General features: G+C 41.5%; 2 protein-coding genes across 6 annotated transcripts in view; one reads left to right on the top strand and one right to left on the bottom strand.

Moving 5' to 3' along the window:
- GSAP (gamma-secretase activating protein) overlaps positions 1–18,291 on the top strand; it is an 80,034-nt gene extending 61,743 nt beyond the window's left edge. For 4 of the 5 annotated variants that reach the window (XM_058524023.1, XM_058524041.1, XM_058524061.1 and 1 more), the window contains 11 exons: positions 172–230; positions 904–971; positions 2,356–2,417; positions 6,287–6,382; positions 8,671–8,741; positions 9,210–9,304; positions 13,813–13,932; positions 14,816–14,877; positions 16,428–16,529; positions 16,685–16,784; positions 17,516–18,291. In XM_058524023.1, the coding sequence (XP_058380006.1) occupies positions 172–230; positions 904–971; positions 2,356–2,417; positions 6,287–6,382; positions 8,671–8,741; positions 9,210–9,304; positions 13,813–13,932; positions 14,816–14,877; positions 16,428–16,529; positions 16,685–16,784; positions 17,516–17,607 (927 nt within the window). In that variant the 3' untranslated portion in view covers positions 17,608–18,291. The remainder of the gene's footprint in view (positions 1–171; positions 231–903; positions 972–2,355; positions 2,418–6,286; positions 6,383–8,670; positions 8,742–9,209; positions 9,305–13,812; positions 13,933–14,815; positions 14,878–16,427; positions 16,530–16,684; positions 16,785–17,515) is intronic. The other variant, XM_058524032.1, reaches the window with a different exon arrangement.
- Positions 18,292–20,278: 1,987 nt separating this feature from the next.
- Positions 20,279–26,984, bottom strand: part of CCDC146 (coiled-coil domain containing 146) — a 109,132-nt gene continuing 102,426 nt past the window's right edge. The window contains exons 16-19 of the mRNA XM_058524009.1: positions 26,459–26,587; positions 25,772–25,909; positions 22,234–22,482; positions 20,279–20,826 (exon numbers count right to left, since the gene is read on the bottom strand). Of these exons, the coding sequence (XP_058379992.1) occupies positions 20,623–20,826; positions 22,234–22,482; positions 25,772–25,909; positions 26,459–26,587 (720 nt within the window). The 3' untranslated portion in view covers positions 20,279–20,622. The remainder of the gene's footprint in view (positions 20,827–22,233; positions 22,483–25,771; positions 25,910–26,458; positions 26,588–26,984) is intronic.

Here is a 26,984-nt window from a genome sequence, read left to right as displayed (position 1 = left end):
AATAAAATGTTTTTTTAAAACAATTTTTTAAGAATCTAGGTGTTCTGATTACCTGGAAAGTATATTTCTTTTTTCTGAAACTCTTAGCTATATTGTGTTATGTCCTTGATGTGATATATATCACCCACAAAACCTTCACCTTCCACCCCTCTGACATGTTCTCACTCCTAGAAAACAGGAGAAAGAAGGTCCGTGGTGTATGTGAGGAGTATTCTTGATAATGCAGTGAAGTAAGTAGAATTAAGAATTATTGTTATCTGTAAGATGATTATCTTTTGCGATCACTCTTTTTGGCTCTGTTTCTCGGAAGTAGCTTACTTTTGTTGTGTATCCTCAGCAAAACGATGCTGTCAGCTTAACGCATGCAGCTGCCTGCGCCCTGTTCTGGAGTTTGTTGCTGGAGTTTCTAGTGGGAAAGTTTATATGTTAAACCTTATAGACTTGCCTCCTAGGGACGGATGATTTTAAAGGGATAAGTGGTAAAGAAAGCTCTTGTTAATTGAGCACTTTATGGGGTACAGACAGTAGGTTAGTGGGCTGGTGAGCTTGCTTTTATTTTGAAAGCGTGTTTTCTGGATAGATGAGTCATCACAGTGCTACAAGGATAGGCCCCATTCCAACCCCTGTTCTATTTTCTGTTCCCATTATTTTGAAAAACTGAGAGCTGCAATTGTTCTAAATTATTGTCATTGTTCACACTAAAGGATTTTGAGATTTTATAATTGCCTAATGCGGCTTTTGCCAAGCTGATTAAAGTTTTTGAGGTTTTCAACAGTCTGAGAACAGTTTCTGCAGTGGTTTTATGGGTTTTTGAGGAGGATATCTTTGTATGGTGTTGTGGCTTTCATTTTTTTTTTTAAATAATACTTCCTGTGTAAATAACATTGGCTAATTTCTTTGTAGGGTGATTTCCAACCTAGAAGCAAGGCGTCTGGTTAAGAAAGGACCTGTAATGAAGCCTCTGGATTTCGGTCAGTGTTTTGTTTGTGACACTGTTCTTCCTACCACTGTGAGCTGGCAAGAAAATCACTTCTGATAGTGTAATGAAGGCAGCACCCTTTAATATTTTCCTGTTAGAGTGGCCACCAGCTCCTTCCATGCCTCTCTGGGCACCAGGACCTTTAGGGACAGCTGCTCACTGTGCTTTTGCTGGAGGAGTCCCTGAGGGTTGGCCTTCTGGTTTTCATTATTTTTCCTCATAGAGTTGGTCTAATTAACATGCCCTCTGGCTGTACCCTCAGGGTGCACTGCGGCAATTCCCTTGCCTTAGGGCTGCTTTCTCTCCAACTGTGGGATTATGCAAAGGTCTTTGACTTGTATGCTCCTTTCATTTTGGTTAACACCTGGGCACCCGCTGGGGTGGGTCAGAGGGGAACAAAGATGAGGAGCCTCTAGGTGAGCAGTGTGGTTATGAGGGAAGAGCATGGGCTTGGAGCTGGATGGAACTGGACTTAAATTCCAGCTAGGCCACATACTAACCATGTGCTCTTGGGCAAACCATTTATCCATTTTGTGCGTTGTCCTCCTCAGGGGACAATGAGGTCCTCCTCAGGGGACCTCCTGAGGGATCAAGAGGCATTGTGCCCTCCCACAAGGAGTCGGCAGACCATGACCAGGGAGGCTCTGGCCTCTTGACCTGCTGTGTCTCAGGCATTGTGAGAGGGGAAGAGTCAGCAGCAGCTGCTGTTACAGGAGTGAGAGGGCAGATCCTCCAACAAGACGTGTTTGCCTGCCCCTCCAGTCTTGCTGGTGCCGTGCAAATCATGGTGGAGAAAGTGCCATTTGGTTGAACCTTATACATCACTTTTCCATCTTGATCTACTTACCTTTTCAGTCCGATAACTTGTGCCAATTAGTATTCTTTGCCACAGTAATTGACTGGTAACTCCTGAAGTCACTGAACTCTGGGGGGTCAGAGAGAAGAGTCATGCAATCCTTCCACCAAGTCCCCATCCCCCGGTTTACGGCCCTCATAGGGTTAAGAGAGGCCCACGTGGCTCTGTCTCAGTGAAGCAGAGGTTCTCAGAGATTCTTAGAGGGCGGTGAGTTTTCGAATTGAAGGGAAATCCAAGCCTGAGCCTGTTGGTATTGGGAAGTGTGTTCCTTGTTTTCTTTCTTTCTTTCCCGGTCGGTCTCTCCCTCACTGTTTCACAGAGCTCTCTGCGTGTCACCTGAGTGATAAGTTCAGCTTGCAGGACTAAGTCACACTTAGCTAATGAAAAATTTTCATCCTATCAGGGAAGTGTTATGTTTTCCCAATGACTCAGAGAAGGGAAACCCAGGCTGTGATTCCTCTTCCTTCTAGCCCATTTCCTGAAAACTGCCCTGCTTGACTATTGCTCTGTTTAATTCCAGAGCCAAGGTTAACACCCCTCTTCCAGGAGGAAGACAACCACCAGAGGCTGCTCATGGGGCTGGTAAGTGGTCTGTGGGCTGTTTAGGTGCTGGCAAACAAAGGGCTCCAAGAAGAGGGGAAAGGGCTAGGTGGTACTTGTCATTCTAATCTTGTTTTTCATTCATTCTTTCAACACACAGTTGTTGCCAGTCACTAGAGGCCCCATGTGTTCAGGGGGAAGCAACATATATATGATTTCTGACCCCTTGGAATTTGTAGTTAGTGAGGGAGACACACATTAATCAGTCACCCCAATAAATATATAATTATAAAACATCGTAAGGAAATATAGAGCACTGAGAGTGTTTACAACAAGGAAAGAGCAACAGCTCTGTTGCATTTGTATTCAGGGTTTAAAATACAACAGAATAAAGTATTCTTTCTCAAGAAGTCCTGCTATTAGATAGACCAAAGAAAAGATCAAAATAAATTAATTGAAGAGCAGTATTGGTAAGTAAATCAAAAATCTTTAGAAAACTGATTAAAGAAACATCTGGAAAGTCTAATAAAATATTTTAGTACTGTGCAGCCTCAGGAACGGGATAAACTATTACCTTAGATATGGCAAGTTTAAAAATATGAGAAAAATATTTATAATTACATATTCATACACTTAAACATTCTAGTTTAAGTGTCCTTGGCAAATAGAAATGACCAACCTTGAGCCAAGAAGAAATAGAAAACCGGAAAGCACAATAACCATGAAATAATTTGAAAAAAATGTCAAAGCTTATCTCCAAAAAAGGCCCCAAACTATTTAATGAGTTAGTTCTTTCAAACTTTTAAGGCCCAGATCATTCCCATGCTACGTAAAGTATTTTTGAAAAAAGATGGAAAGCTTCTTAATGACTTTAAAAAGCTGGCTTAACCGTAAAACCAAAATCAGACAACAACCACTTTTACTATTTGAAAATACGTGGCCAAGTGGGGTTCTTTCTGGGAAGTTTTAATGTTAGGAAATATTTAATGTAATTAATCACATCACTAGGTCAAAGAGGAAAAAAAGATAATCTCTATAGGTGTTAAAAGTTGATAAAAGTAAAATTCCACTCCTGGAATACACTAACTCAATAGGACGAAGGATAAGATGTCTGATACTAGTAGTCAGCATCTTTCTTAATGGAAGGTTGGAGGCATTCCCATTAAAATCAGAAAGAAGTTAAGGATCCTTGCTATTTTGTCTAAAATTTTATATTGTTCTAGAAATTCTAGCCAATACAATAAGAAACAAATGTAAAAGAAGATGGTATGATTGTCTAATGCAACATACAAACAAAATAATCAACTGGGAAAAGGGAAAATAGTAAGGAGCAAGTTAGTAAGCTGGTGATTCTATATTTTTTTTATTAGGATTAACTAGCTAGAAAAGATAATGAAAAACAATATTCCATTTCCAAATTATTAGCTTCTAGGTTTAGTAAAATTATAAGCAAAAAGTTGATGAAATTTCTCTGACAATTGATTAAGTGACTCACTTGACAAAATGAAGAGGAGCGGGACTGGCGTTAGCGGATGTCTTCATGTGGTTGATCTACAGGAATAGGAACAACAAGGTGCTTGTACAGAAATAGACAGGAGACTCTAGTTTAATAATTTTATTTATTTTTCCCCCAAAGCCCCAGTAGATAGTTGTACGTCATAGCTGCACATCCTTCTAGTTGCTGTATGTGGGACGCAGCCTCAGCATGGCCAGAGAAGTGGTGCGTCGGTGGGCGCCCCGGATCCGAACCCCGGGCCGCCAGCAGCAGAGCGCACGCACTTAACCGCTAAGCCACGGGCCGACCCATAGAGACTCTAGTTTAAATTTGAATCTTTAGTGTATGATACATGAGGAATTTAAAAAATCAGTATGGAAAGAAAGAATTTTAATTAATCAGTCAGTGGTTGACTATTTGGAAAAGAAAATTGTTAGATTTCTCCTCCCCCAAACACCACCATTTTATACCATAAACCAGCAGAAATACCGGATAGATTAAGAACTCTACTATAAAAAATTAAACTTTGTGAAAGAGTTTGAATAAAATAACTGGGTAGTTAAATAATACTGAAATAGAGAAAGCCTTTTAAGTATATTGTTGAACATAGACATATAGGAAAAGATAGATTGAAAACTTAAAACAGAAACAGAAAAACAAAAAGGCAAACATAAATTTGGAAAAAATATTTGCAACCTAGGTGATAAATGATTAGCATTTGGTGTATAAATAAAGTTTATAAATCAATAAGAGAACAACACACCAGAAGGGAAACTGTGACCAATGAATTTTCAAAAGTAAATTTAGGCCAAAAAAATCCTGAGTTGGGGGAGGGGAAGAAAAAGGATGTTTAACATTGCTATAATCAAATGACAAATAGAACAAGTGTTTTTGTTTGTTTATTTGGTTGATTGATTGGGTTTGTTTGTTTTTTTGGCCTGTCAAATTGACAAAAATTTAAAAATCATACTAGCAAAGTTCAGAGAACAGGGAATTGGACAGCCTCATGCGATGCAGTTAAGAATTCGTGTGACCACAATGGAAGGCATTTTGGCAGTGTCTGCACAAACCTTAAGTATGTGACCCAACAAATTCCATTTCTAGAAATTTAATCTGACAAAATAATTGAGGATGTGGCAAACAACTTTTGTATGAGGATTTTTTATTGTGTTATTAACAATATTAAAAGAAATATCCCATATGTACAAGAAGTGAATAAATAGTTCAATTATAGTACTTTATAAAATTGAATACTGTGCCACCATTAAGACTAGTGTGGTAAAGAATATTTAATGACATAAACTATTACATGAAAAACAGATTACAGAACATTAGAACAAGAGTGCACACCTGAAAAAGGAAAATAAAAAAGCCAAAATGTTGATGTAGGTGGTAGGATTATGGGCGATTTTAATTTTCATCTTTGTGGTTATTGTAGAAAAAGCACAAAAAAGTGTGTATTATACTTAGACAGAAAAAAAAATTTGTTGTTGTTGTTGTTTTAAGTCAAATCAATTAGCACATTCAGGAGACTGAATGGAAATAGTATACCACTCTGTCCTGGCCCAGGGTGCCATGGGCTAAGTTTTACTCAGGGTGTCATATAGTTAAATCTGCTAAAATACAAGATGTGTGCACGTGTGATGTCAGTTGTACAATTCCCATAGGCTGTTTATTGGTGCAGAGATCTCTCTAGCCAGGAGGGTCTCTAGCTGAACGGGGCATCTAGGCAAAAGGGAGAAAAAAGGAGGAAGAAGGAGGAGGAGAGGGAAAGGCAAAAGGTGTGGAGGGCTGGGAATGCTACACTGACTGGGGAGCCCCAAGGATGATCAGAACAGAGCGGGTATAGAAACAAGCATATCCGGAGGCGCTAGAATGAATATTTCTCTGCCTTTGCATGTCAGGGGGCTGGGCAGAATGTCTACAGCCACTGTGCAGAGGGAGGTACCTGATGCATTTCCTTTTTCCTCCTGCCTCTGTCTGTCCTTCCAAATACCCAAATGTTTGCCCCCATCCTCTCTGCCCCTTTTGACACAGTCCCTCCATGTTTAGAGTTGTTCCTGTTAATTCCCCAGGGCCAGGAGCGGTAGACCTCAATCCTTTGGTAGATCCCAAAGCTTTTGACTTCTCAGTTAGTGACTTCCACTGGCTGCTTTGGAGAATTCTCACCAGGGCCTGGAGGCTGACTCTCAGCTGCTCCCTGGGCTTTGGGTGAATCATGAGCAATTCCTCTTGAGGGTGCCTCTGATATGTGCCCATCAGAGGAATATTGAAGGTTATACATTTCTGCTGGTGGGATCTTCAGACCCAATATTTTTCATATTGATAAGGAATGTTAATAAATGGATCTAATTCAAATCAACTGCAGATGGCAGTGGGTAGGTTGTGACTTATCTAATCCATATCCTGTTTTCAGATGGTGTCTGAACTAAAAGACCATCTTTTGAGACACCTACAGGGTGTAGAAAAGAAGAGAATTGACCAGATGGTTCTGGACTACGTTTCAAAACTGGTTGGTTTTGCTTTTTGTTCTCTACCCCCCCGGCCACTGGTATATAGTTCCCAGTATGTGGTTCAGTATGTTTTTCAAATTAGGCTTTTGGAGGTCTCCCATCCTCAAACCAGTATATTTGGTGCTATAGATTGAGGAACAGGAAAAAAGAACCAAAAACAATGAGAACTTGGTTTTGAAAGTGGTTTATTGCACTCCCTTCAAATAGTGATTATATGCTCATGGAAGCACAGAACAGAGATGAATTTAGCATGGTTGCTGAATGTTCACGTCTCATCTTGGCATCTTCCAGCTCCTTATTAAATAGTAGGTAATGATTTCTATACGTGGAGATTTATGCAGACATGAAAGAACTTGAATTCCAGTTCTTAATTAGCTCCAATGGCCCACTTAGGCCAGGTTCCAGCTCAGTTGTATAGATACTACCACATTAGAGTCTGCTGCTGAGATTGACAGCTCATCTACCTGGTAGCCACTTGCTGAAATTGTGTGACCCAAATTAGTATCACCAGTTCATGTGTAAATAGAAGTGATATTGCTAGATTGAACTTTGAGGCTGTCTTGAGTCTTTCAAAAAGCGTACGGAGTTGAGGCCTGACTCTGCTTAGAACCTAGACATAAAATGTTGGACAAATTTAAAAAAATTTTTTTTATTGGTGTCATAATAGTTTATAACATTGTGAAATTTCAGTTGTACATTATTATTTGTCAGTCACCATATATGTGTGCACCTTTACCCCTTATGCCCTCCCCCCAACCGTCTCCTGCTCTGGTCCATGTATTTGTTTATCTTCCTGGACAAATTTTTAAAAGTATTTAAATACACAGAAAGAGAACACTCCATTTTTCCAAGTTTGGGTAAGACCAGAATGCAAGTGAGCCACCGTGCAAACATATACTTTTGCATTGAACTCTGGAAGATTAGTTAAATTTATTAGATATGTCCCTGATTTAATTTCATGTTTAATCTTGAAGTTTCTGCCTTTATGGTAGACATTAGTGACTGTTTTTAAATTATATCTTTGAATTTCTACAGTAAGGTTTAAGTTTCATAGTTTTTCATGTATTAGGAGAGGTTGGTATTCTCATATACTGATATTTATAATTAGGGCACTGAAGTTTTCTTAAATAATTAAATAATTCCTAAATAATTTTTAATAATAATTCTCTTTTCTTAAATAATTCTCCTTTGCAGGAGAACTATACTGAGGAGCTCACGTGGTGAATCTGTTACTGATCTTCCCCATGTTGATTTTAACCTACTTTCTTAGTCCTTTAATCACACATGACTATTTAACATGTCTACCTGTCACTGTTCTTTCTGTTGACTTTAAGTGTGACCTTCCAAAGTGTTAAGGGGTTTTGTTCAAGCATCATTCTTCCCCATAGTTAGTCATATAAAAGTTTTAATGCTAGTTTGTGTTAACAACACCTAGAACCAATAGGACCAGAAATGGTACAGATGTAGGCTCAGCAAACTCAGTGCCCCTGACTTTCCGCCTCAGCAGTCACTGACTGAGGCCAGTTCTGCTCGCCTCTGCCCAGCAGCACACGGCCATGACGCCTAGACCCCTCTCAGGAGGGTGGCTGGACAGCCTTTCTAAAACAAATCCTCGCAAGTTGCTGCAGACCTGATGATATTGCTTACATGTTGTCTTTCCTGATTTCAGCCAAAGAGAAACTGAGAATCTGTATCACTGAGAATAAATAGCATTTGTCTGTGCCTGTATGGAGGCCCTTTCTGAAAGATATGCCCCTGTTCTCAGGCCACGTGTGCAGTGCGTGGATTCGTGGCTGGTAACAGCTCCTCGGAGACTGCCCTGTTGCTGACAAACTAGAAAAGTATAGACCCTGGCCTTGAAACCAGTCTCACTCCACAGCTCACGCTTAGGACCTCCATTCTATTCAGTATCTCCTTCTTTCTGACTGTCAGCTGTTGGCCCTTGTCACATAATAGGCCTGGAGCAAACCCGGCTGCAGTTGACCTTCATCCATGGCCAAGGGCCTGGGAGTGTGAGCAGGGGGCCTGTTGGCGAGGCCGGGAAGCTCAGCTGAGGCACTGCCCGCACAGACAGAGGGTGCTCTGTTAGACTCTGGTGCTCATTTTCCGTCTTTCCATCTTGGATTCCAGTGCCTCAGAATTGACCTCAGAAAGGCTGGTTCTGTATCCGGGCACAGCCTGAATGCCAGCTGCCCTGAACATGCCCGTCAGACCTGTTGCAGGGTGGCTGTGGGGCCCCTGAGGGAGAGAGTATGAGCCGACGTTAACAGACTGTCTTTACCTCCAGCTGGATCTCATTTGCCAAATCCTGGAAACCAGCTGGACAAAACATAATGTTCATCCCTGCATTCTCCACTTGTACGCAAGTATCTCTCGCTCTCTTTTATCATAGTGTACAGAAAGCCAAACGACTCTGATAGCTGCCTATTGTAGCAAAGCCTTTTTGAAACTTACCAGTTGAAAGCAGTTCTCAGCAGCCCTGACATCATCTCTCTTAGTTCTGTACTCAGCATTAGAATGGCCCTGTTAATCACCCACCTCTTTCCCTGGCATATGGTTGATGAGGAGGGAAGGGCACATGAGCTCAGTACTGCCAAGAAGGGGAATTTAAGTTAATACAGTTGATCATTTATGTGCCTCCTGTCTGGTTAGAGTCTAGGCATTAGGCTGATGGTCGCCACCATATTTATGAGGATTTCTATGGGGCATAGCCTTTCATGATTAGCAAGAATTCCCTCTGTATGTGGTACTCAGAGCCACTGCTTAGACAATTGGGGTTTTAGAGATGAGCTCCTTGGCTGACATGCTGCTCTGTTATTTTCCCAGCAACAGGCGGGCTAGTGCTGCTGAATTTGCGGTCTTTCACATCATGACCAGGATTTTGGAAGCTACTAACAGTTTGTTTTTACCTCTGCCTCCTGGTAAGTCTCGGCTCTTTTGTCCTTTGTTGTAATAAATTTGTTCTGTCTTCTTCACATGGTGCCTGGACTTTGGCACATTGTGAGTTCAAGGATGAGACCTCCTGTGTGTGAGAAGTTGTGTGTCTGGTGTCACTGTGAGAGATGGGCCTGAGGTTGGTCTCTGCTGACCAGATCTCCCCCAATTATTGAACTCTACTGTAGCTTGTCAGTAACTGTGGGGAGCCTAGGCTGGTCCCCTGCAACTTTTTAGGATACTTTGAACCAGCGGAGCTGATTCAGGGAGATATTTCTCTGATGTCTTCAGGCCTAGTTTATCTGATGGAGAAAGTTAACATTCAGAAGGAAGTGGGTCTGACTGGGTGTCAGAAATTGAGCTGATTCTTATGTGCTTGGAAGCTAAAAGTTTTCCTTAGGATTTTGAAACAGGACCAAATCAGGCCTCAAAACATCCTTGGCACATGTGTAAGCAGTCATTCATTTAATTGGTCATTTGTTCATTCAATCAACAAACATTTATTATTATTACATGCCAGGTACGGTGCTAAAAATTAGAGCAGTTACAAAAACTGACAAAAGTCTGGTTGGGAAGATGTGCATATAAATTGGTATTCATTATAAGAAACAAATAAGCTCCTGTTTGCTATAAACTACCTGCCTTATGTTCATGACAGATAAGTTCTGAGGAGTCTTAAGCTTTATGATAGCTATCACTACATAATATGTATCAGCCAATTTTATTTAATCTATTAATTCATGTACATCTCTCCATCCATCCATCCATCATTAATTCATTCCTTTATTTGTTCATTTTAAGCCAACATGTATGTGGTGCCCATTTTGTGCTTGGTAATGTTCTAAGTACTTTACATAAATTAGCACATTTAATTTTCATAACACTCCTAAGTGGTAGGAGTTTAAGTTGAACCACATTAAACTGTCAATATCCAACCATTTTTTTGACCAACAAAAATTGTACTTTCATGTGGTTCCACTTAATATTATTCTCATTTTAGAGATGGTGAAATTGAGGCAGAAAGTTTAGGTAACTTGCCTAAAGTCATACAGCTATTAAGCAACAGAGCCAGTATTCAAATGTAGGCAGTCTGGCTCCAAAATCTGTGCTTTTAACTACTATTCTCTGCTGCCTCTTGAGTTTTATATTCCAATTGAATTATTTAATGCTGAAACATTGGCTATTTATGGGCCCTGAAAATCCCCACAGCACATTGCAGCTTCTCTGCATTTCTGATATATCTGATATGGTTTGGAATCCTCCTTGCTTTCTCTATCCGTACACCTTATTTTATAAGGTGTGCTTGTAGTGGGGTACAGGAGGAATCTCTTTTGACTTTGTAGAGATCTGAAGGTGACGATTCATGAGGAGAATGGATGGCTTTAAATTATCCCAATGAATGTGAACTGTGAGGTGTCCTCTAGAAAGAGTGAAGGGATTTCATGAAAAATATATATGGCTTTCTGGCTTAAATTCTTAATTATTTGTCACTAACATAAAAGACTTGGTAGAGGAATGGATTGTCACTTTCAGATTTGTTCACCATGGATGTTCAAGCTTCTTTTGTAAATAAATGAAACTGACTTACTGGGGACAATATTATACCTGGGAGATCATAGAAATCTTTTCTGTAGAACATCGTATTCCTTCACAGGGATGGATGAGGAGGGAAAACAGAAAAATGTTATCTCTAGTGATTGAGAATTATTTAAGACTTAATGGCTTCTGTCCATGGATCAAGTAAGGAAGAGCAGTTTCTCTCTCCCTTTTTCTTCAATGTTTGTTTCCCTCATGTGACATGGAAACAGAGGTGAAGCGATGCTGGATTGCGTGTGCGCGTGCATGTATGTGTAAATACAGGGCATTTTTTTGTGTACGTGTGTAAGTGCGCTTGCTTTCCAGGCCTGCTGGACTAGTGAGAACTATTTTGAGTTCTAAGTGTCAGAAACTTGTAACCTGAGTTGGTTAAAGAAAAAAGGGAATGAGGACCCCAAAAAGGAGGTCATGGTTTAGAGCTGGAGCGTTTGCAGTTTAAAAGGGACTGGTGTTTCCCTTGCTGGCTAGAGGAGGCCAGGAACCTGGAGGATGAGGACTCGAGTTGGCTGGAAAAGCTCTCTCTTTCAGAACCGATGCCTACTTTCAGCCAATTTGCTCTGTTGCTTAGAGCTGACATGCAGAGAGGAGGCCAAGAGTGGGCTATTGAATTTGGGACTGTGCCCTGGGGGTAGAGGATGCAGGGTCATTAGGGATCTTTAGGACATGGACACAGGGCTGAAGAAGGAATTTTGAATCCGAGAAATCTATAGGATCTATAACTTTTTATAAACTTTTCTTCAGAAATCATAACTTTTTTTTAATCCTGAGAAGAATGTCCAAATCCACTTGAAGAATCTCATGTTGTTGACTAGCTAATCAAGTCACTATTTTTTTTGGATTCAGGGAAGCTAGTGGACTCATCTCGTTGTCAGCCCATTAATATCTGCCGTAGGCAGAGTCTGCGGTTTATCTGACCCTTGACGTTGCCAGCACTCAGGACTCAAATCCCCCACTGCTCATGATTCATGTGCTCAGAGAAAACGCCATGATTTCTCTGAACCCAAGTCCCTGCTCTTTGGCCATCATTTCTTTGTTCATGGAAGGTCCTAATATTAGGCTATGAGTCCTTGCCGTTCCCCACCCACAACGGATTAGTTCCCAAGCGGGTACATGTTGCCATGCCTCTCCCATCCCTTCCCTCTCTCACTATCTCTGCCCTCATTATCTCTTGCACAGGTTTATGCACTAGCCTCCCAGCAGGTCCCCAGCCATCCTTTGCCTGTTGCCATTTTAATATTCCAAAAGTAAAACTCGAATCCTTTTTCCATTCTGCTCAAAAACTGTCAGGGCCTCCCCAAAGTTTACTAAATAATAAGTTCAGTCAGCATTCAACCCCTGTCACATGCACTCAGAGCACCCTGCACTCTTCTTCAAAGAAATGGCACATTTAAAAGATGTGTATTTATTTTTGTGATTATTTGGCTGTCTGTCTCCTCCATCAGACTGGAAGGTAGATGGGAGCAGCCATCCTGCCTGTTTCTCTCATTACTGTCCGCCCAGCCCCTCGCCTGGCTTGTGGAAGGGATTTGTTGAATGAAACCTTTCTAGCCTTACTTGCCATCATTCCTCTTGGACACCTGATTCCAACTCAAGGGGATCATTCAATCTTTTCTGAACATGCACCATACTTTCTCATCTTTGGGCCTGTGTTCATATTGTTCCATTAACACCACTACCAGTTATTGAGGCAGGACAATGTTATGGGTAAAAGCCGAGGCTAAAATCCCACAGCCTGTGTTCAAATTTCAGCTCTGCCACTTACTATTTATAGGATCCTGTGCAGATCTCTTAGCTCCTGGGAATCTCGGTTTCTGCATTTATAAAGTGGGGATCACCTCATTGTGTTCTATGAGGACCAACTGAGCAGTGTGTAGACTGAAGGCCTCTGTACGTGTTGGTGTTAGCCACTCTGTTACACCACGTGCCAGGCTCTTCACAGACCAGCTCTAGTTCTCAGAGCAGCCCTGCGGAAAAGATACTCGTGAGTCCATTTTAGGGATGAAGACACAGAGACTCAGAAAGGCTTAGTTACCTACACCTAGTAAGCAGCACAGCAGGACTCTAGCCTCGGTCTGCTCATGCCCAGCCTGGCTTTTTCTCCTGTCTCCACTCTGGTAGAGTCTGCTCTCACATCATTCCCACTCACAGGGATTTCATTTACCCTTCAAAGCTCCTCTCACATGCCGTCTTTTCCAAGAGGGCTTTTCTGATTCTCTCCTGGCCTGATAGCTGCTATTCGCGTGGATGTTGTTCTTATCCTTTATTATTAATCGTGTACGTAGAGTGCTGGGTTTGTGAATGTCTGACTAGCCCTCCTCATAGAGACTTCAATTTGAGAGAGTGCCTTCCTCTCTATGAATTCCTGTAGATTTGCTACCAGACCATATCATTTTAATTCTTCTTTTCTATAGTTTAGTCCAAGTAGAGCCCAAAAGCCTTTCTCTAGGGCATACCCAGAGATCAGACATATAAACTGTCCCTTTCTGGTCCAGATTTTGTCCCCTTCACCAAAATGGTGCTTGTCCATCAGCTCTTTAGCCTGGGCACATGGGATTGAAGCTCTTCTGTTCATTTTTCTCTTTGGCCGTTTTACCGTAGAATCGCAAATCTTAAACTGTGAAACCATTTTTCATCGAGCAAGCCTTGCCCTCTTTTTGCCTGGGAAGGGATGCAAGGTGAAGGGAACACAAACTTACTGGGAACTGAGCCATATACCCAGCACAATACTTAGTCATGATAACACCAAGAAGGAAACTTGGACCTTGTTTTCAAGGAGCATTCATTTGACTCTGGGTGCTAAGCACTGACTAAGTGCTGTATTAACATTGCCAGATTCATTCCCTCTGGAAGGCTGGCCATGCTGCGCCACCGTGTTACCCTCCCGGATCTCTCCTCCTAGGTTTTCACACTCTGCACACGATCCTTGGCGTCCACTGTCTCCCGTTGCATAACCTGCTGCATTACATTGATAATGGAGTGTTGCTTCTCACAGAAACAGCTGTCACCAGGCTCATGAAAGGTAAGAGGCTGTGAGCTTGCCAGAGGCTGCTTCCAGTCTGAGCACCACCAGGACTGGCTCCATGGGTGTGCCGCCTGTGTGGGCACACAGGGCCTGCTGCCCTCAGAAGGGCCTCACGCTCGGTTTAATGCTCTGCATTAAATCTTGAAATTCTTAATATTTGAACAAGGGAATCCTCATTTTCGCTTTGCAATAGGCTCCACAAATTGTGCAGCTGGACCTGCTGAGGACAGATCATTTCCTGTAAGCATCCATTGGGCCAATTTAAAGGGCCTTAGCCCTTCAAGAGGCCCCAGAGGGCTTCTCAGTCCACACACAGCTATTAGATTCCTGTTCTGTGCAAGAGGGCACTTGAGGATAGGAGACTCTGAAGGCTCAATTTCTCAAGAAAATATCATGAAATGGCTGACTTTCAGCTGACTAACTCTGTCATCTCAAAGTTAGACTTGAAATGCAAGAGGAATTAATGAGAAATTCAGTGCTTATGTGAATTTAAACTTTAAATTAGGTCTGTACTGTAATCACTCTCACATTATTCAACTGTAGTATTTTATAGATGAGTTTCGTTAATTTATATTAAAGTATTTCCCATTCCGCAAGGTGCCTTCTGTTTTAAGTTAGCCTGTAAAATTGCTCTGTGACTGGCAGCGTGTTACAGAACCATGTCCCATGATATATACAAACAGCTTCATTAAAAAATCCCTTTTTATTGAGAGAGATACAAACTAAAATTTTCAAAGTCTTGTTAGACTTAGCTTGAAATATAAGTTGGGACATGTATTATCAGGATGAACCGCTGCAGTATTATTAGCTTGCTCAGGTATTAAAATGGAGATTTCTGGATTTTTTTTTTCTTTTTTGCCAATTTCTAACTTTCTTATAGATCTGGACAATACAGAGAAAAATGAAAAACTAAAATTCAGCATCATTGTGCGACTTCCTCCGGTAATCCTGAATTATGTTTTATTTTCTCCCTAAGCCTTGGCATAAACCTCCTTCCATTTCTTCTTACAAGGAGAGCATTTACTTGCTTTGGGCTAAAGTCAATTGAATTGTTTCACTTTTCAGCCCTTTCCAAGCAATCCCATCCATCCCCACCCCTCTGTTGGCTGCTCCCGCTGGACCTACAGAGTGCTTGCTCCGCTGGCTTTGTAATGCCTTGGCACAGCCCACCTAGAACATTTAGCCATTTTCTCCTCTTAGGAAACCACACTAATATTTACATCTGTGAGTCTGAGGGGAAACATGTGCTTTTGGCATTTAAACTGATAAGAAATTTAAACACAGGTGAGGTCAGAAGGTTCTGGAACTGCATTTCCTCCCACTATCGTTTCTACCATGGCAGGAAAACATTGCTGAGTCGAAGGAAGAACAAGAAACATGAAGGAAAAGGTTATAGAGGCACTCTTTGTTTCTGTGGGGGATATTAGCTCTCTGAGTCAGAAATACTATGAAAATATGAAATTCCACAGCAAGGTCTTCAGAGCCCCTGACTGCGAACTTCCTGACCTTGAGAGCCTCGGCCAGCGCTGTGTGCTGTTTACATACCTTGACACGGCGCTTGTATCTCTGGCACAGTCCTCCCACGAAGGGATGTTGTTGCCTTTCTGGACCTAATTGTCTTGCTTTGTAACACCCGCTCTCCCTCATGGGTTTACTGAAGCAAAGGCAAGAATGGAAAACAAAGCATATTTTCCATGGCTAGGTCTCTCGGATGAATGTCCCTGAACATTTAGTTTGGTCTCCAAATTTGATTTTTTTGCCTCCTACCTTTAGGGAATTAAAATTTTCTGGGCAAGACATGGGCAAAGAAGTGGATATAAACATACCTACAACCTGTAGTTTCCTATCAAAATATCACTTAGAGTTGGCATGCAGATACCCAGTTTTGAAGAGTAGCAGATGAACTCCATTTCAGAAGAGTTTGGCAACATCAGTGTATCAACTGCTTTTACCTCAGGATTGCATTTAAGGGAGTATTTATTCAACATTCAGAAGCATACCTCATAGGAAATGGCCTTTCTTGAAGGTCATTAACCATAGAGGGCCTGTCTTTAGACTAACTAGCTACTTTGGAATAATACCTTTAAAATTATGAATAGATATGAGGTACATTTACTTAATGCAATGTGAGCTATATTCTCCTATTTTTTCCATCCTTTTATTTTCTTTATTGACTTTGTTTTTTAGAGTAGTTTTAGGTTCACAGCAAAATTATGTGGAAGGTACAGAGATTTCCCATGCACCCCCTGCCCTCACACATGCACAGCCTCCCCCATTATCAACATTCCCACTAGAGGGTGTATTACAATTGACGAACCTGCACCGACACATCATAATCACCTGAAGTCCATATTAGGCTTCACTCTTGGTGTTGTTCATTCTGTGAGTTTGGACAAATGTATAATGAGATGCATCCATCATTATAGTATCATACAGGGTATTTTCACTGTCCTAAAAATCCTCCTCTACATGTTTTTCAATTTGTATAACAGCTCATTGGTCAGAAGATCTGTCGACTTTGGGATCATCCCATGAGTTCTAACATTATTTCACGGAACCATGTGAAGCGACTGCTTCAGAACTATAAGAAACAGGTGAGTCAGTGTGAAAGCACAACCCAACTAAATGTTTTTTGGATCCTATTTGCCCATTTCAACATAGCCATATGGACAGCAATTGTAATTCTTATCATTTTAAGTTTGTGCTTGATTTGGAGAGTCAACTGATACCAGAGTGGTTTCTCTTTTAGCCTCGGAGTTCTGTGATTGACAAGTCATCATGCAGTGTAGAATTTCTGCCTCTGAACTACTTCATTGAAATCCTGACAGATATAGAATCCTCCAGTCAAGGTAATGCATGCCTCTGCTCTCCCGTGTTCCTGCTTTTCCCTTGACACATCAGTCAGTCCCTATTCACTTCTGTGTATCCTTTTCTTTCCAAACTATCCCCTACTTCTAAGTAGGTCCTTATCGCAATTGGTTTTAATTAGCAATACACAATTTACTATCTAGAGTAAATTACCAAAGGAATAATCACCTTTGAGGTCTTAAAAGGGCTTAAGAGGTTGAAAACCCTTTTGGTTGATGCCAATGGCCTTTCTTGGTGCTGAGGTTTAATAAATTTTAACAACACATTCTCAGAATAATATATTTTACTAAAATATAAAATAATTATGGGCCGGCCCCGTGGCTTAGCAGTTAAGTGCGTGCACTCCGCTACTGGCGGCCTGGGTTTGGATCCCAGGCGTGCACCGATGCACCGTTTCTCCAGCCATGCTGAGGCCGCGTCCCACATACAGCAACTAGAAGGATGTACAACTATGATATACAACTATCTACTAGGGGTTTGGGGATAAAAAAGGAGGAGGATTGGCAATAGATGTTAGCTCAGAGCCGGTCTTCCTCAGCAAAAAGAGGAGGATTGGCATGGATGTTAGCTCAGGGCTAATCTTCCTCACAAAAAATAAAAATAAAAATAAATAAAATAATAAAATAATTATGATTTCAATGAGCTGTGGGCACATTGTTATCAATGTTCCGTGGCTTCATAGTAACTCTTTTCTCTCTTCCTTTTTTTCTAGCTCTGTATGCTTTTGAAGGACATGACAATGTGGATGCAAAATTTGTAGAGGAAGCAGCTCTGAAGCACACCACAATGCTTTTAGGCTTATAAAAGAGAAAATGCAGTTATATCAGCTTCTGGTATTTTAATCTTGCTCATTAGCTCTACTTCTTTTGAGAATTCTTTAGCAATATTTGAAATCGGTACCCCAAACCAGAGTACATTGTTGAGCCATCTGAATCTCAGTTCAGTACTTGTTCAGACAAAACTAGACTGCGGTACCTCATCCCAGTTTTGCACAGCAAGTGAGCAGTCAGGTGTAGAGAGATGACAAACAGTCTGGGGAGGATGCAGTGGCATAAATGATGCCCCTCCTAGTGGCTTACCTTCCTAGTGCTTCACAGGCCAAAAGCCGGCTTCTGTTGCACTCTGAAATAAAATATGCTTAAAAATGTAGGGAACAGTGCTTAGGAAAACAAAAACTAGATGTGTCATTGAAAATAACATATGACAAGTGGAAAAATTAAATGTTGCATAAAAACTGTATTTGGAAAGGGGATACTTTTTGAAAAACTGAATTTGAACTAAGTCAAATCTGCTATTTCCAGTATAGAATAATTTGTAACATACAGCAATTTGTACATACAGTATTTAGAGTAGGATTTGTCTTTGTGATGGTTCGGATGGGACTGGATTTAATATTTTTAAACTTTTTTTATATTTATAAAAGTTTGATTTCTTAATATCTTGTCATTAAAAAAAAAAAAAAACAGGAAGTTTTGGCCTGACTTTTTTGTTCTTGGAGCGTAGCCTTTTTATTCCATGCAGGAATCACGAGTCCGTGAACTGTCTCTTCAAAGGCCCCCGTGACACGGAACTAGTTCTTTTTTTTTTTTCCTCTCTCTTCTACAGTGACTTCATTCTGACCTGTAAATACAGTTGCTGCCTGGGGTCAACCTGTCACCCTTTGCTTTTCTCTCTTCACACTGTTTCTCTTAGTGAACTTGTGAAATTTTAATGGTTATAAATATTACTAGCTGGTATAATAATTCAACTTCTTTTCTAAAATCATTATTTTGTTCTAAAAATTGTCCTCTCCTATAGAATTTCCCTTTTTGGCCAAATACTTCATGGTCACTGAGGCTTAAAATCTTGGAGCCATATCAGCAAGGCAGTGCTGATTTTTTCTCTTGATAAGGTCATTATTTTTCATTCCCTACCCTTTTCACATCTGGGTTGTTTCAGTTGCTTTTTGAAGTCTAATTCATCTGACTTATATTTGAGATAAACATTAGTTTGATCCTGTCACTCTGCTCATAATTCTTCAGTAATTTACCATTCATTACAGGATAAAATCCAAACTCTTGGACATTCAAGGTCTCCCAAATCCCGACCTAAAACAATTTCCCAATACGAACATTCTGTTCCAGACAGGCCGTTCCCTGGGCCTTGAACCCAGCTTTTGTCTTCTTACTTCCAAGCCTTGCTCAGGCTCTGTTCCCCACCTGGAATCCCCTCGCCACCTACTGAAATCTTATTTATGCTTAGGGGCCAGATGAAACGTTCTGTCTGACCATGGTCCTTGGCCATTCCAGCACACAGTGGCACCTTCTCCTCTGAACCCGGTAGCACACGTTGTAATATTTAAACATATGATCACTAATTGCTACGACACAGGAGCTGTTTTGAAGCATGCAGTATTTCTTTGTATTAACCACACAGCTTATGTGGTGTTACTCATCATAGGCACTCCCATGTAATTGCTTTTGAATAGGTTCACAAAGCAATCAGGTTAGATTCAGGACTTGTAGACTGAGAATGAGCTTAAATTTCCCTCCAATCTGGCAGGCTGGGGGCTTGGAACAGATTTTGTTTGATTTAGCAAAATAAAGGAATATGATATTTCTCACTCCCAGAGTTGTGAAATAAAATTCATAACTGATACCAGTATGAAATAAAGACAGTTTGAGCATATTAATGAATGTAAAATCACAGGTTTCAAATCTACTTGTGTATTTTTTTTTTTTTTTTTTTTTTTTTGTGAGGAGATCAGCCCTGAGCTAACATTCGCCAATCCTCCTCTTTTTTTGCTGAGGAAGACGGCCCTGGGCTAACATCCGTGCCCATCTTCCTCCGCTTTATATGGGACGCCGCCACAGCATGGCTTACCAAGCAGTGCGTCGGTGCGCGCCCGGGATCCGAACCAGCGAACCCCGGGCCGCCGCAGCGGATCGCGCGCACTTAACCGCTTGCGCCACCGGGCCGGCCCCTACTTGTGTATTTTTATACATGAGAACATATAAAAACAGAGTTAGGAAAATATACTTGGGTGAAATGCAATAAAATTAGAGTAATGAAATAAGTGGAAGTGGCCTCATTTTCAACTCTTTCACATGCAAAGTTACAAATATTTTCAGTGAAATTTTGAAAAATCTGGAATCAGAACTTAGAATAATCATGAGTTTATTTGCATATAACATTGCGAAAAATTTAGATTTATAAGAAAGATAAATTAGGGCATAATTATTTTTGTAGCAAAAAGATTCTTGTAAAAAGAATCACCATAACATTACTTTAAAAATGAAAAGCTTCCCTATTACTTTTTACTTGATTTAGCTTTACCACTATTAACTTCAAAGGCAACCATTTATTGAACAGAGTTATGCCCCTGGGATACTTGGGATATTTTCCTTTTCAAACAATCATTCTTTCTCTTTCAAGTGAGTAGATTGAACAGTATTTGCTTTTTTTTCCTTTAATAAACAGAGACAACACTGCCAATTTCTGTACTTCATTGAAAACTGATTTATTTTTATTGCATTTTTATAGCACCTGGCCTACTGTATATTTCTGAAAGGTAGTCAATATATAGAGTGAAAAAGAAAGAAATGAGCAATGCAAATATCTGCTTTGATGTAACTGTAGGACAATTCTACGTCCTCAACATCAGGTAAAATGTGGTAGTTGGTGAGTGTCAAAGGAAGCCATGTTGTTCTCCATCATTGGTTAATTGTGGATACTGTATTTGTCTGTAGTTTGGAGCTATTATGCTGACATTTTCCAGCTGTGGAGATGAGGCAGCCTGGCTGAAGCATCTCCTTGAGAAGCCTAGATTGGTTCACATACTCAGATTTCAATTGGCTTTATAACGGGTTTCCTTATGTGCCTCATATTGGCCCCAGGTTCACTGGGCTTAAAAGGAGCCAAAGCGCCGTAAGGTTTCGGCACAGGAAGAGTGGCCTCTGCCTCTGGGATGTAGGCATTTGGACGCGGCTCTGCAGTCGTGTAAACACCATTGGGCAGCTGGTGATTATCTGCTTCCAAGAACTCCTGCAAAGAATGATTTTTCCTTTTCAGTTTTCTGAAAACTCGGGTGAAGTCACTTCATCCTCAGGCCCCAACAGACACAGATGGGGTCTGAGCAGCCTTAGACTGTGCTGGCCAATGTTCCCCAAAGGGATGGGAGGGTATGAGGGTGGAGTCACCACACACACGCACACACACACACGCACGCACGCACGCACGCACGCACGCACGCACGCATGCGCGTTCCATCTCATTGGAATGACCCGTGTTGCTCAAGCATCATTCTGTTCCTGGGGTTTGGGGTTTACCAGAAACTGGTTGGTGGGTCCTGAATTCACTATATTCCAACCTCAATATCTTTCATCAAGCACTAATTATTTCCATGTTTTTGAGAAAGGCAGGACAATCTATTTGCTTTGGTAAGTCATTGGTGAGCCAATGTTACAAAGGAAGAGAGAAGGAGTAAAGTAGAACCAGAGGAGAGGCGTATTCAGCGGCGTGCTTTGAGCCTCAAGGTCCTCAAGATTCTGCCCGTGCCACTGGAAAATAGAGGACCCCTGATCGCGTTAAAAGGAATTCTTAATAATGGAGACAAGTAAATGACACTTGGGACACCATAAGTAAAATCTGAATGCCTTAAAAATATAGTCCCAGGCAGTGTGGGAATTACAAATCAGCCCCTGTTCTCGGGTATTCCTAGCACGTGTTTGGAATGCACCTTGTTCTTGGATTAGGGAGTGAATAGTGATCCTTTTGGGATGTCTACTTGACAGTCTGAGAGAGAGTTGTAGGTCCCCAAGATGTAGTCTCCTTAGAAAGAGATGCCTAATTCCATTCTAAGAATATTGAAAGGTCATGGGAGTAGGCAGAAGAACTGGCACCCAGCTTGCAGGTGGAGTCAGTGGTAGACCTAGACTTAGACCAGTAGTGGGAGAAGAAAGGGGTGGCATTGAGGCTTATGATACACACCAAGTGCAGAGTCTGCAGAAGGCTATGACAACCATAGTATGCTGGAGGCCTCACAATATGCTGTGGCGGCCATAGTAGACGGACATGAAAGAGTAAGATGCGGTCTGACCAGGGGTGCGAAGACAGAGATTGGAGACCTATGGATAAAACCAATGCCAACCTGGTCTTTGCCATGCCAGTGGGAGGTGACAGTGTTCAGCCACACCAGCCCAGGACATAAGACTGTGGGGTGGGACTTGGTGCCTGCCAAGTGTTCTCTGGGGAATATTCTGGCACTTTGGACTGTTGTACTTTGACCTGTCTACATAATATCTTAAAAAAACAAAAGTTCTTTCTATTGAATGTTGGGACTATGTGTGTGGTAGAGTGGGAAATTTTTCACATATTTTGGGCGGATTGAAACCCCTGACAACAGCCCTTCCTGGCACACTTTGCAAGTGCAATATGGAAGGCAAAGCTTACCTTAGACTTTTCAGCGATGGCCAAGGCATACATTTCTTCATCTCGAAGTACCTTCAACCATTCTCTCTCAATCTCTTTGTTGAGTGGCAGACCCTTTTCTATCCTGGAATTGCAAGAGAAGATGAAGTCTTCTTTCTCCCTGACTTCCTTTTGGAGTTCAATGGCCAGAGCTTGTTTCATGGACAGCTCGGCAACAAGAGCCATCATTTTTTCAGTAGCATCTTTGATCTTCTTCCGGTAGCTGTTCATCTAGAATTAAAGAACCCAAGGCTTAGCATATGTGTACCTTCCATGAAGAGTTGGAGAAAATGGCAGGCTTCTGGCTGTGTATAGTGGTGGGGGCATTCTTGCCTGAAGGAAGGAGGGTTTAAGTGGGAGTTTATAGAAAACAAGAATTGGAGGATACCTCAGAGATTGAGCCCAACACCTTGGCTATGTAAATAAGGACAAAGAGGGAAAAGAAAGAGATCTGTTCATCTAGTTACCGGATTTCCAAGTGGATAGCGTTGAAGGGAATAGTTTAATCTCTCTTTTGTCTAAGGGGTGATAAGAAGAGGGGGAAAATGTGTTCTTGATGTCAAAGTTCTGACCTAGTTTTGCCATGTTATTAATTTGTCACTTATCCAGCAGAAAAAAAATCTGGTAGAACAAAAACTATATTTAAAAGTTACTCTTTACTTATATAATTAGCAGAGATCCTGCATCTGAAGTGATTTTTAATGGAAAGTATCACACCTCAAAGTGTTTGTATTATTGATCTAATTTGTGGGATTCATCATTATTAGGTCAAAAGCAAGCATGAGCTGAACTGGGCAAAATCTGGCCAATAATTTGAAATGAAATGTTCCTGGTCGTGTGTGTGTTTACCATTTCACATCAGCTATTTATCATCAAAGAGTTAAGAGATAGGACTAAGTAGAATAATTGATTTTAAAGGAAAGAAAGGATGTAAACTTGGAATTAGTGCTGCCTGTAGGCATCCTGGCCCAAGGCACAGCCTTCCAGTGGGGCTGTTGCCAGGGAGGGGCAGTTAGTGGTGGTTCCTTCCACCTGCCAACACTCTCTGTCCTGTCACCTTGCTTTGTTTCTTCATATCCTGTTTCACTACTGACATTATACATGTATTTGGCTACTTGGTTATCGTCTCTCATCCCACAAGGACGTACTCTTCATGAGGACAAGGACTGTTTGTTTTATTCATATTCCCAGAGTCCAGGAAGGTGCTTGAACATAGGAGGCACCAAACACAACTAAATTAAATGTTTGTTGAATGAAAGAATGGATAAATTCTTAGTTTGTTTTAATCCTTCAGTCCTTTGAACGAGGGTAAATTGAGACACAAATGTGAGTTTCCAAAAACTACACCTGACCTTGAAACACTTTCCTCTCCTAATCAAGCATACACTGGTCTATCTGTACATTTGCTTAGAGAAATGTTGCTGCTCATGATTTACCTGCCTCTGACAATGTAGTGACTGATTATATAAACCAACTTTGTCTCCTTAAGAGAATATGGAATATAAATTTGTATAACTTTTCTATGCTGCACTAATTTTGGGGAAGAATACATTGAATAAAAATGACTACCATTTAAAGCTTTAATGATGAGTCATTATCTCTATCTGAAATTTCATTAATTAATTAGCCATTGCACACTTGAGTGTGTGTGTGTGTGTGTGTGTGTGTGTAACTAGCTAAGCTCCCTTCTCCATAAATCAAAGAAAGGATGGTGTTATTCTGGGTTCTCGAAATCTTGGCTAAGATTTCCCATTTTCTCTTCATTTGCGAAGCTTGCAAGAGGAGCCTTAAGCTCTCTAGGTAAGATGAGAGACTTGAGACAAGCATTCTTGTTGAGCCCCAAGCAGAAGGGGCCAGACCATGCTCGACTATGTAGTGCTTGCAACAGCTTCAGCTGATATCACACCCATTTCACGGATCAGGAAACTCAGTTTTAAGATCATTTATGTATCTTTCTCAGGGTCATTTGCTAGTATTGGTAAATCACAGGTCTGGGATCTGAATGTCTTTCTACCTTCCAGCTCTGCCTACTATGAAGAGATGATCATTTTAAATGGAAAAGGAAAAAAAACAAACAAAAACAGAGAGCATGGAAGGTGGGGAAAGGTAGGGGGAGAGAGATCACTAGGATGGGACTTAGCTATGCTGGAGCCTTCCTGGCCACGGGAACAGGAAGGGCCCCAGAGCCACTGTTTGCATTTCTCTAGCATCACAGCTGACTTCCAGAGAGACTTTGCCATCAGCTTTGACAAGCCAGCCCTCAGGGAAAACTGACTTCCCTCAAAGAAAAGGACATTCTTTTTGCAAAAGGAAGGAAGGCAACCTCTAAAGAAACATTGGACATGCTAAATCAAAGTTCATGAGCCTAAAAAAGTCTTAAAATTTCTCATTTTATGAGGTGAAGTGGTGAATTGCACAACGCGGCTGAACTGATCAGTCTGTTAGTGGAAGTCGTCAGAGCAGAAGTGTAAAAGCCAAATAAAAGTGGCAAAGGAGGCTTGAGATTTACAATAATTTCCTATTTATTTAGTGTGCCAGAACTGTTTCTAGAATGGAACTGTTTACTTAAATGTTTTTCTAGAGTTTAGTACACGCTAGGCATTGGGGAAACTAAGAAGAATGGGGAACAGTCGCTGCCCTCAGGAGCCCACAGTCGGGGTTGTGGGTGTTACCATTATCTATGTTCCTATCTGTCTTCCCCACTAGACGGTGTGGACAACGCGTCCCTTCCTCTTTGGTTCTTCCCTCATGCCTAGTGTGAGGGGAGCACAGAGCAGGTTCAGTAACTATTGCTGACTAAAATCCCTGTGCTGTCACAGTGGGATGCTCAAGGGGCCACAAAGGGCAGGTGAGCATGAGATTTAGGGCAAGGTCCTGCTGCGCCTGAATCACCAGCCTCCGTCCTACTGGCTGCTCCTTACAGTGTAGTTTCTGGCAGTCTCAGCCTGACCCTGTAGCTTTGAATCAGCAGTCCCAGTATTTTAGGCTTATGAAATTAGGAAGCTCCATGTTGCTGGCCTTTGCTCCCTAGTGGGGCCTGGCGGTGGCTCCACCCCATGCTGTAACAGGCCCAGGTGTTGTGTGACTGCTGTTCTCTTTAATGGTCCCCTTCCATTTCTGGGTTCTGGCCGAGTTCTGGATTGGGGCAGTTCCCATGCAGACCACTGGATAAGTGGGGCCCTCCATTCACAAGGAACTAGAAAGGATTTAACTTGGCATGTGAAATATAAAGATAATAATTGTCATATTTGAGTAGGTGCCCTGTTAAGTGAAACTTGTATACCGTCATTGCAAAGCTTAGGTTTTCCCACTATAAAGTGAATTCATTCGGGAAACAAGACTGAAACTTATTTTGGAAAAATTCTCTGAGTCTTCTTTACATTTACAATTTTACATCTTTACATATCTCTAGTCATAAAGCCTAGTCTCTCCAGTGCTTCTCAGTAAATAAAGAGTCTGTGTAAATGACAGGTAATAAAAGAGTAAGTGCAGAGGAGAGAAGGCAGGGTCTCGGGCAGACCTTCTTGGCTAAGAGCAGTGTGTCCTGCTTGCAGGCCTGAGTTTTGCTGCAGAGCCTGTCCGTGAGCCGGGAGACCTCTTCATAGATGAAATCCTTCTCCAGTAACTTCTCCTCCTTCTTGGCCAGCTGTAGTTCCAGCTATGGTCAAAAACAATTTCAATAGGAAGGAAAACAAAGAAGTCATGCAAGTCAAAATCTTCTTTCCTAATTACAGCACTATTTTTCCCTCTTAATGAAGACATATTGCTTTTGCAATTGCCAAGACATGTCTAGAAAGTCTTTAGAGCTGGGCTAAGTCAAGACTTCCCCTGCCCCAGCCCCCTCCAGCTCTGGGAGTCCTTCCGCCCCATGATTGAGAAAGGCCCTCTCAGCTCCACCTAGCTTCCGTGTTGCGATTCCTCTGATATGCTCCCATCAGGAAGACACATTAATCCATTCAAGATGCCCAAATTGCTCCTTTGGGCTATGAGACAAAGGTGGGCATCTTGAAACTACTTAATTTTTGTTTCCTTTGGCAAGCATCTAAAGTCAAGCTTGTTTTGTTACTAGATTACAATGAAAGGACTATGTTAGTGGCTAGAATAATGAGGGAGAAATCTGTTTGCCTAACGTGAAACAGTACCACAGACATCTATGACACTGATCAACAAGGGGCTAACAGATGCTATTTTAAAAAAGAATATTTACCGCATCAATTTTTTTGATCATTTCCTCTTCGGTCATATCTTTCCCTGGAAGGAAGCGGGTTCTGTTCTTACCCTCAGGATTTACAAACTGTTTCTCCAGGTCTTGTATTTTGTCTGTACACTGTGAAAACTATTAAACAAGAAAGAAACATTAACTTCATTCTTTTTGTGTGTGTGTGTGAGGAGATCAGCCCTGTGCTAACATCTGCCAATCCTCCTCATTTTTTGCTGAGGAAGACTGGCCCTGGGCTAACATCCGTGCCCATCTTCCTCTACTTTATATGGGACGCCACCACAGCATGGCTTGCCAAGCAGTGCATCAGTGTGCGCCCGGGATCCGAACCAGCGAACCCTGGGCCGCTGCAGCAGAGCACGTGCACTTAACTGCTTGCGCCACTGGGCGGGCCCCAAGAAACATTGACTTTAAAACTAACTCTCTTGCTCAGTAAATCTTAAAATCACATAGCCCAGGGTCTTTAGAGTCTTTGAGTAGGACCAACCCAGGCCAGGGTGGGAGAGAACTCTTA

Source organism: Diceros bicornis, chromosome 3 (genome assembly GCF_020826845.1).
Source record: "Diceros bicornis minor isolate mBicDic1 chromosome 3, mDicBic1.mat.cur, whole genome shotgun sequence".
Taxonomy (NCBI): Eukaryota; Metazoa; Chordata; class Mammalia; order Perissodactyla; family Rhinocerotidae; genus Diceros; species Diceros bicornis.
The sequence above is the reverse complement of the archived record's forward strand: the minus strand, read 5'-3'. Positions and strand labels throughout refer to the sequence as shown.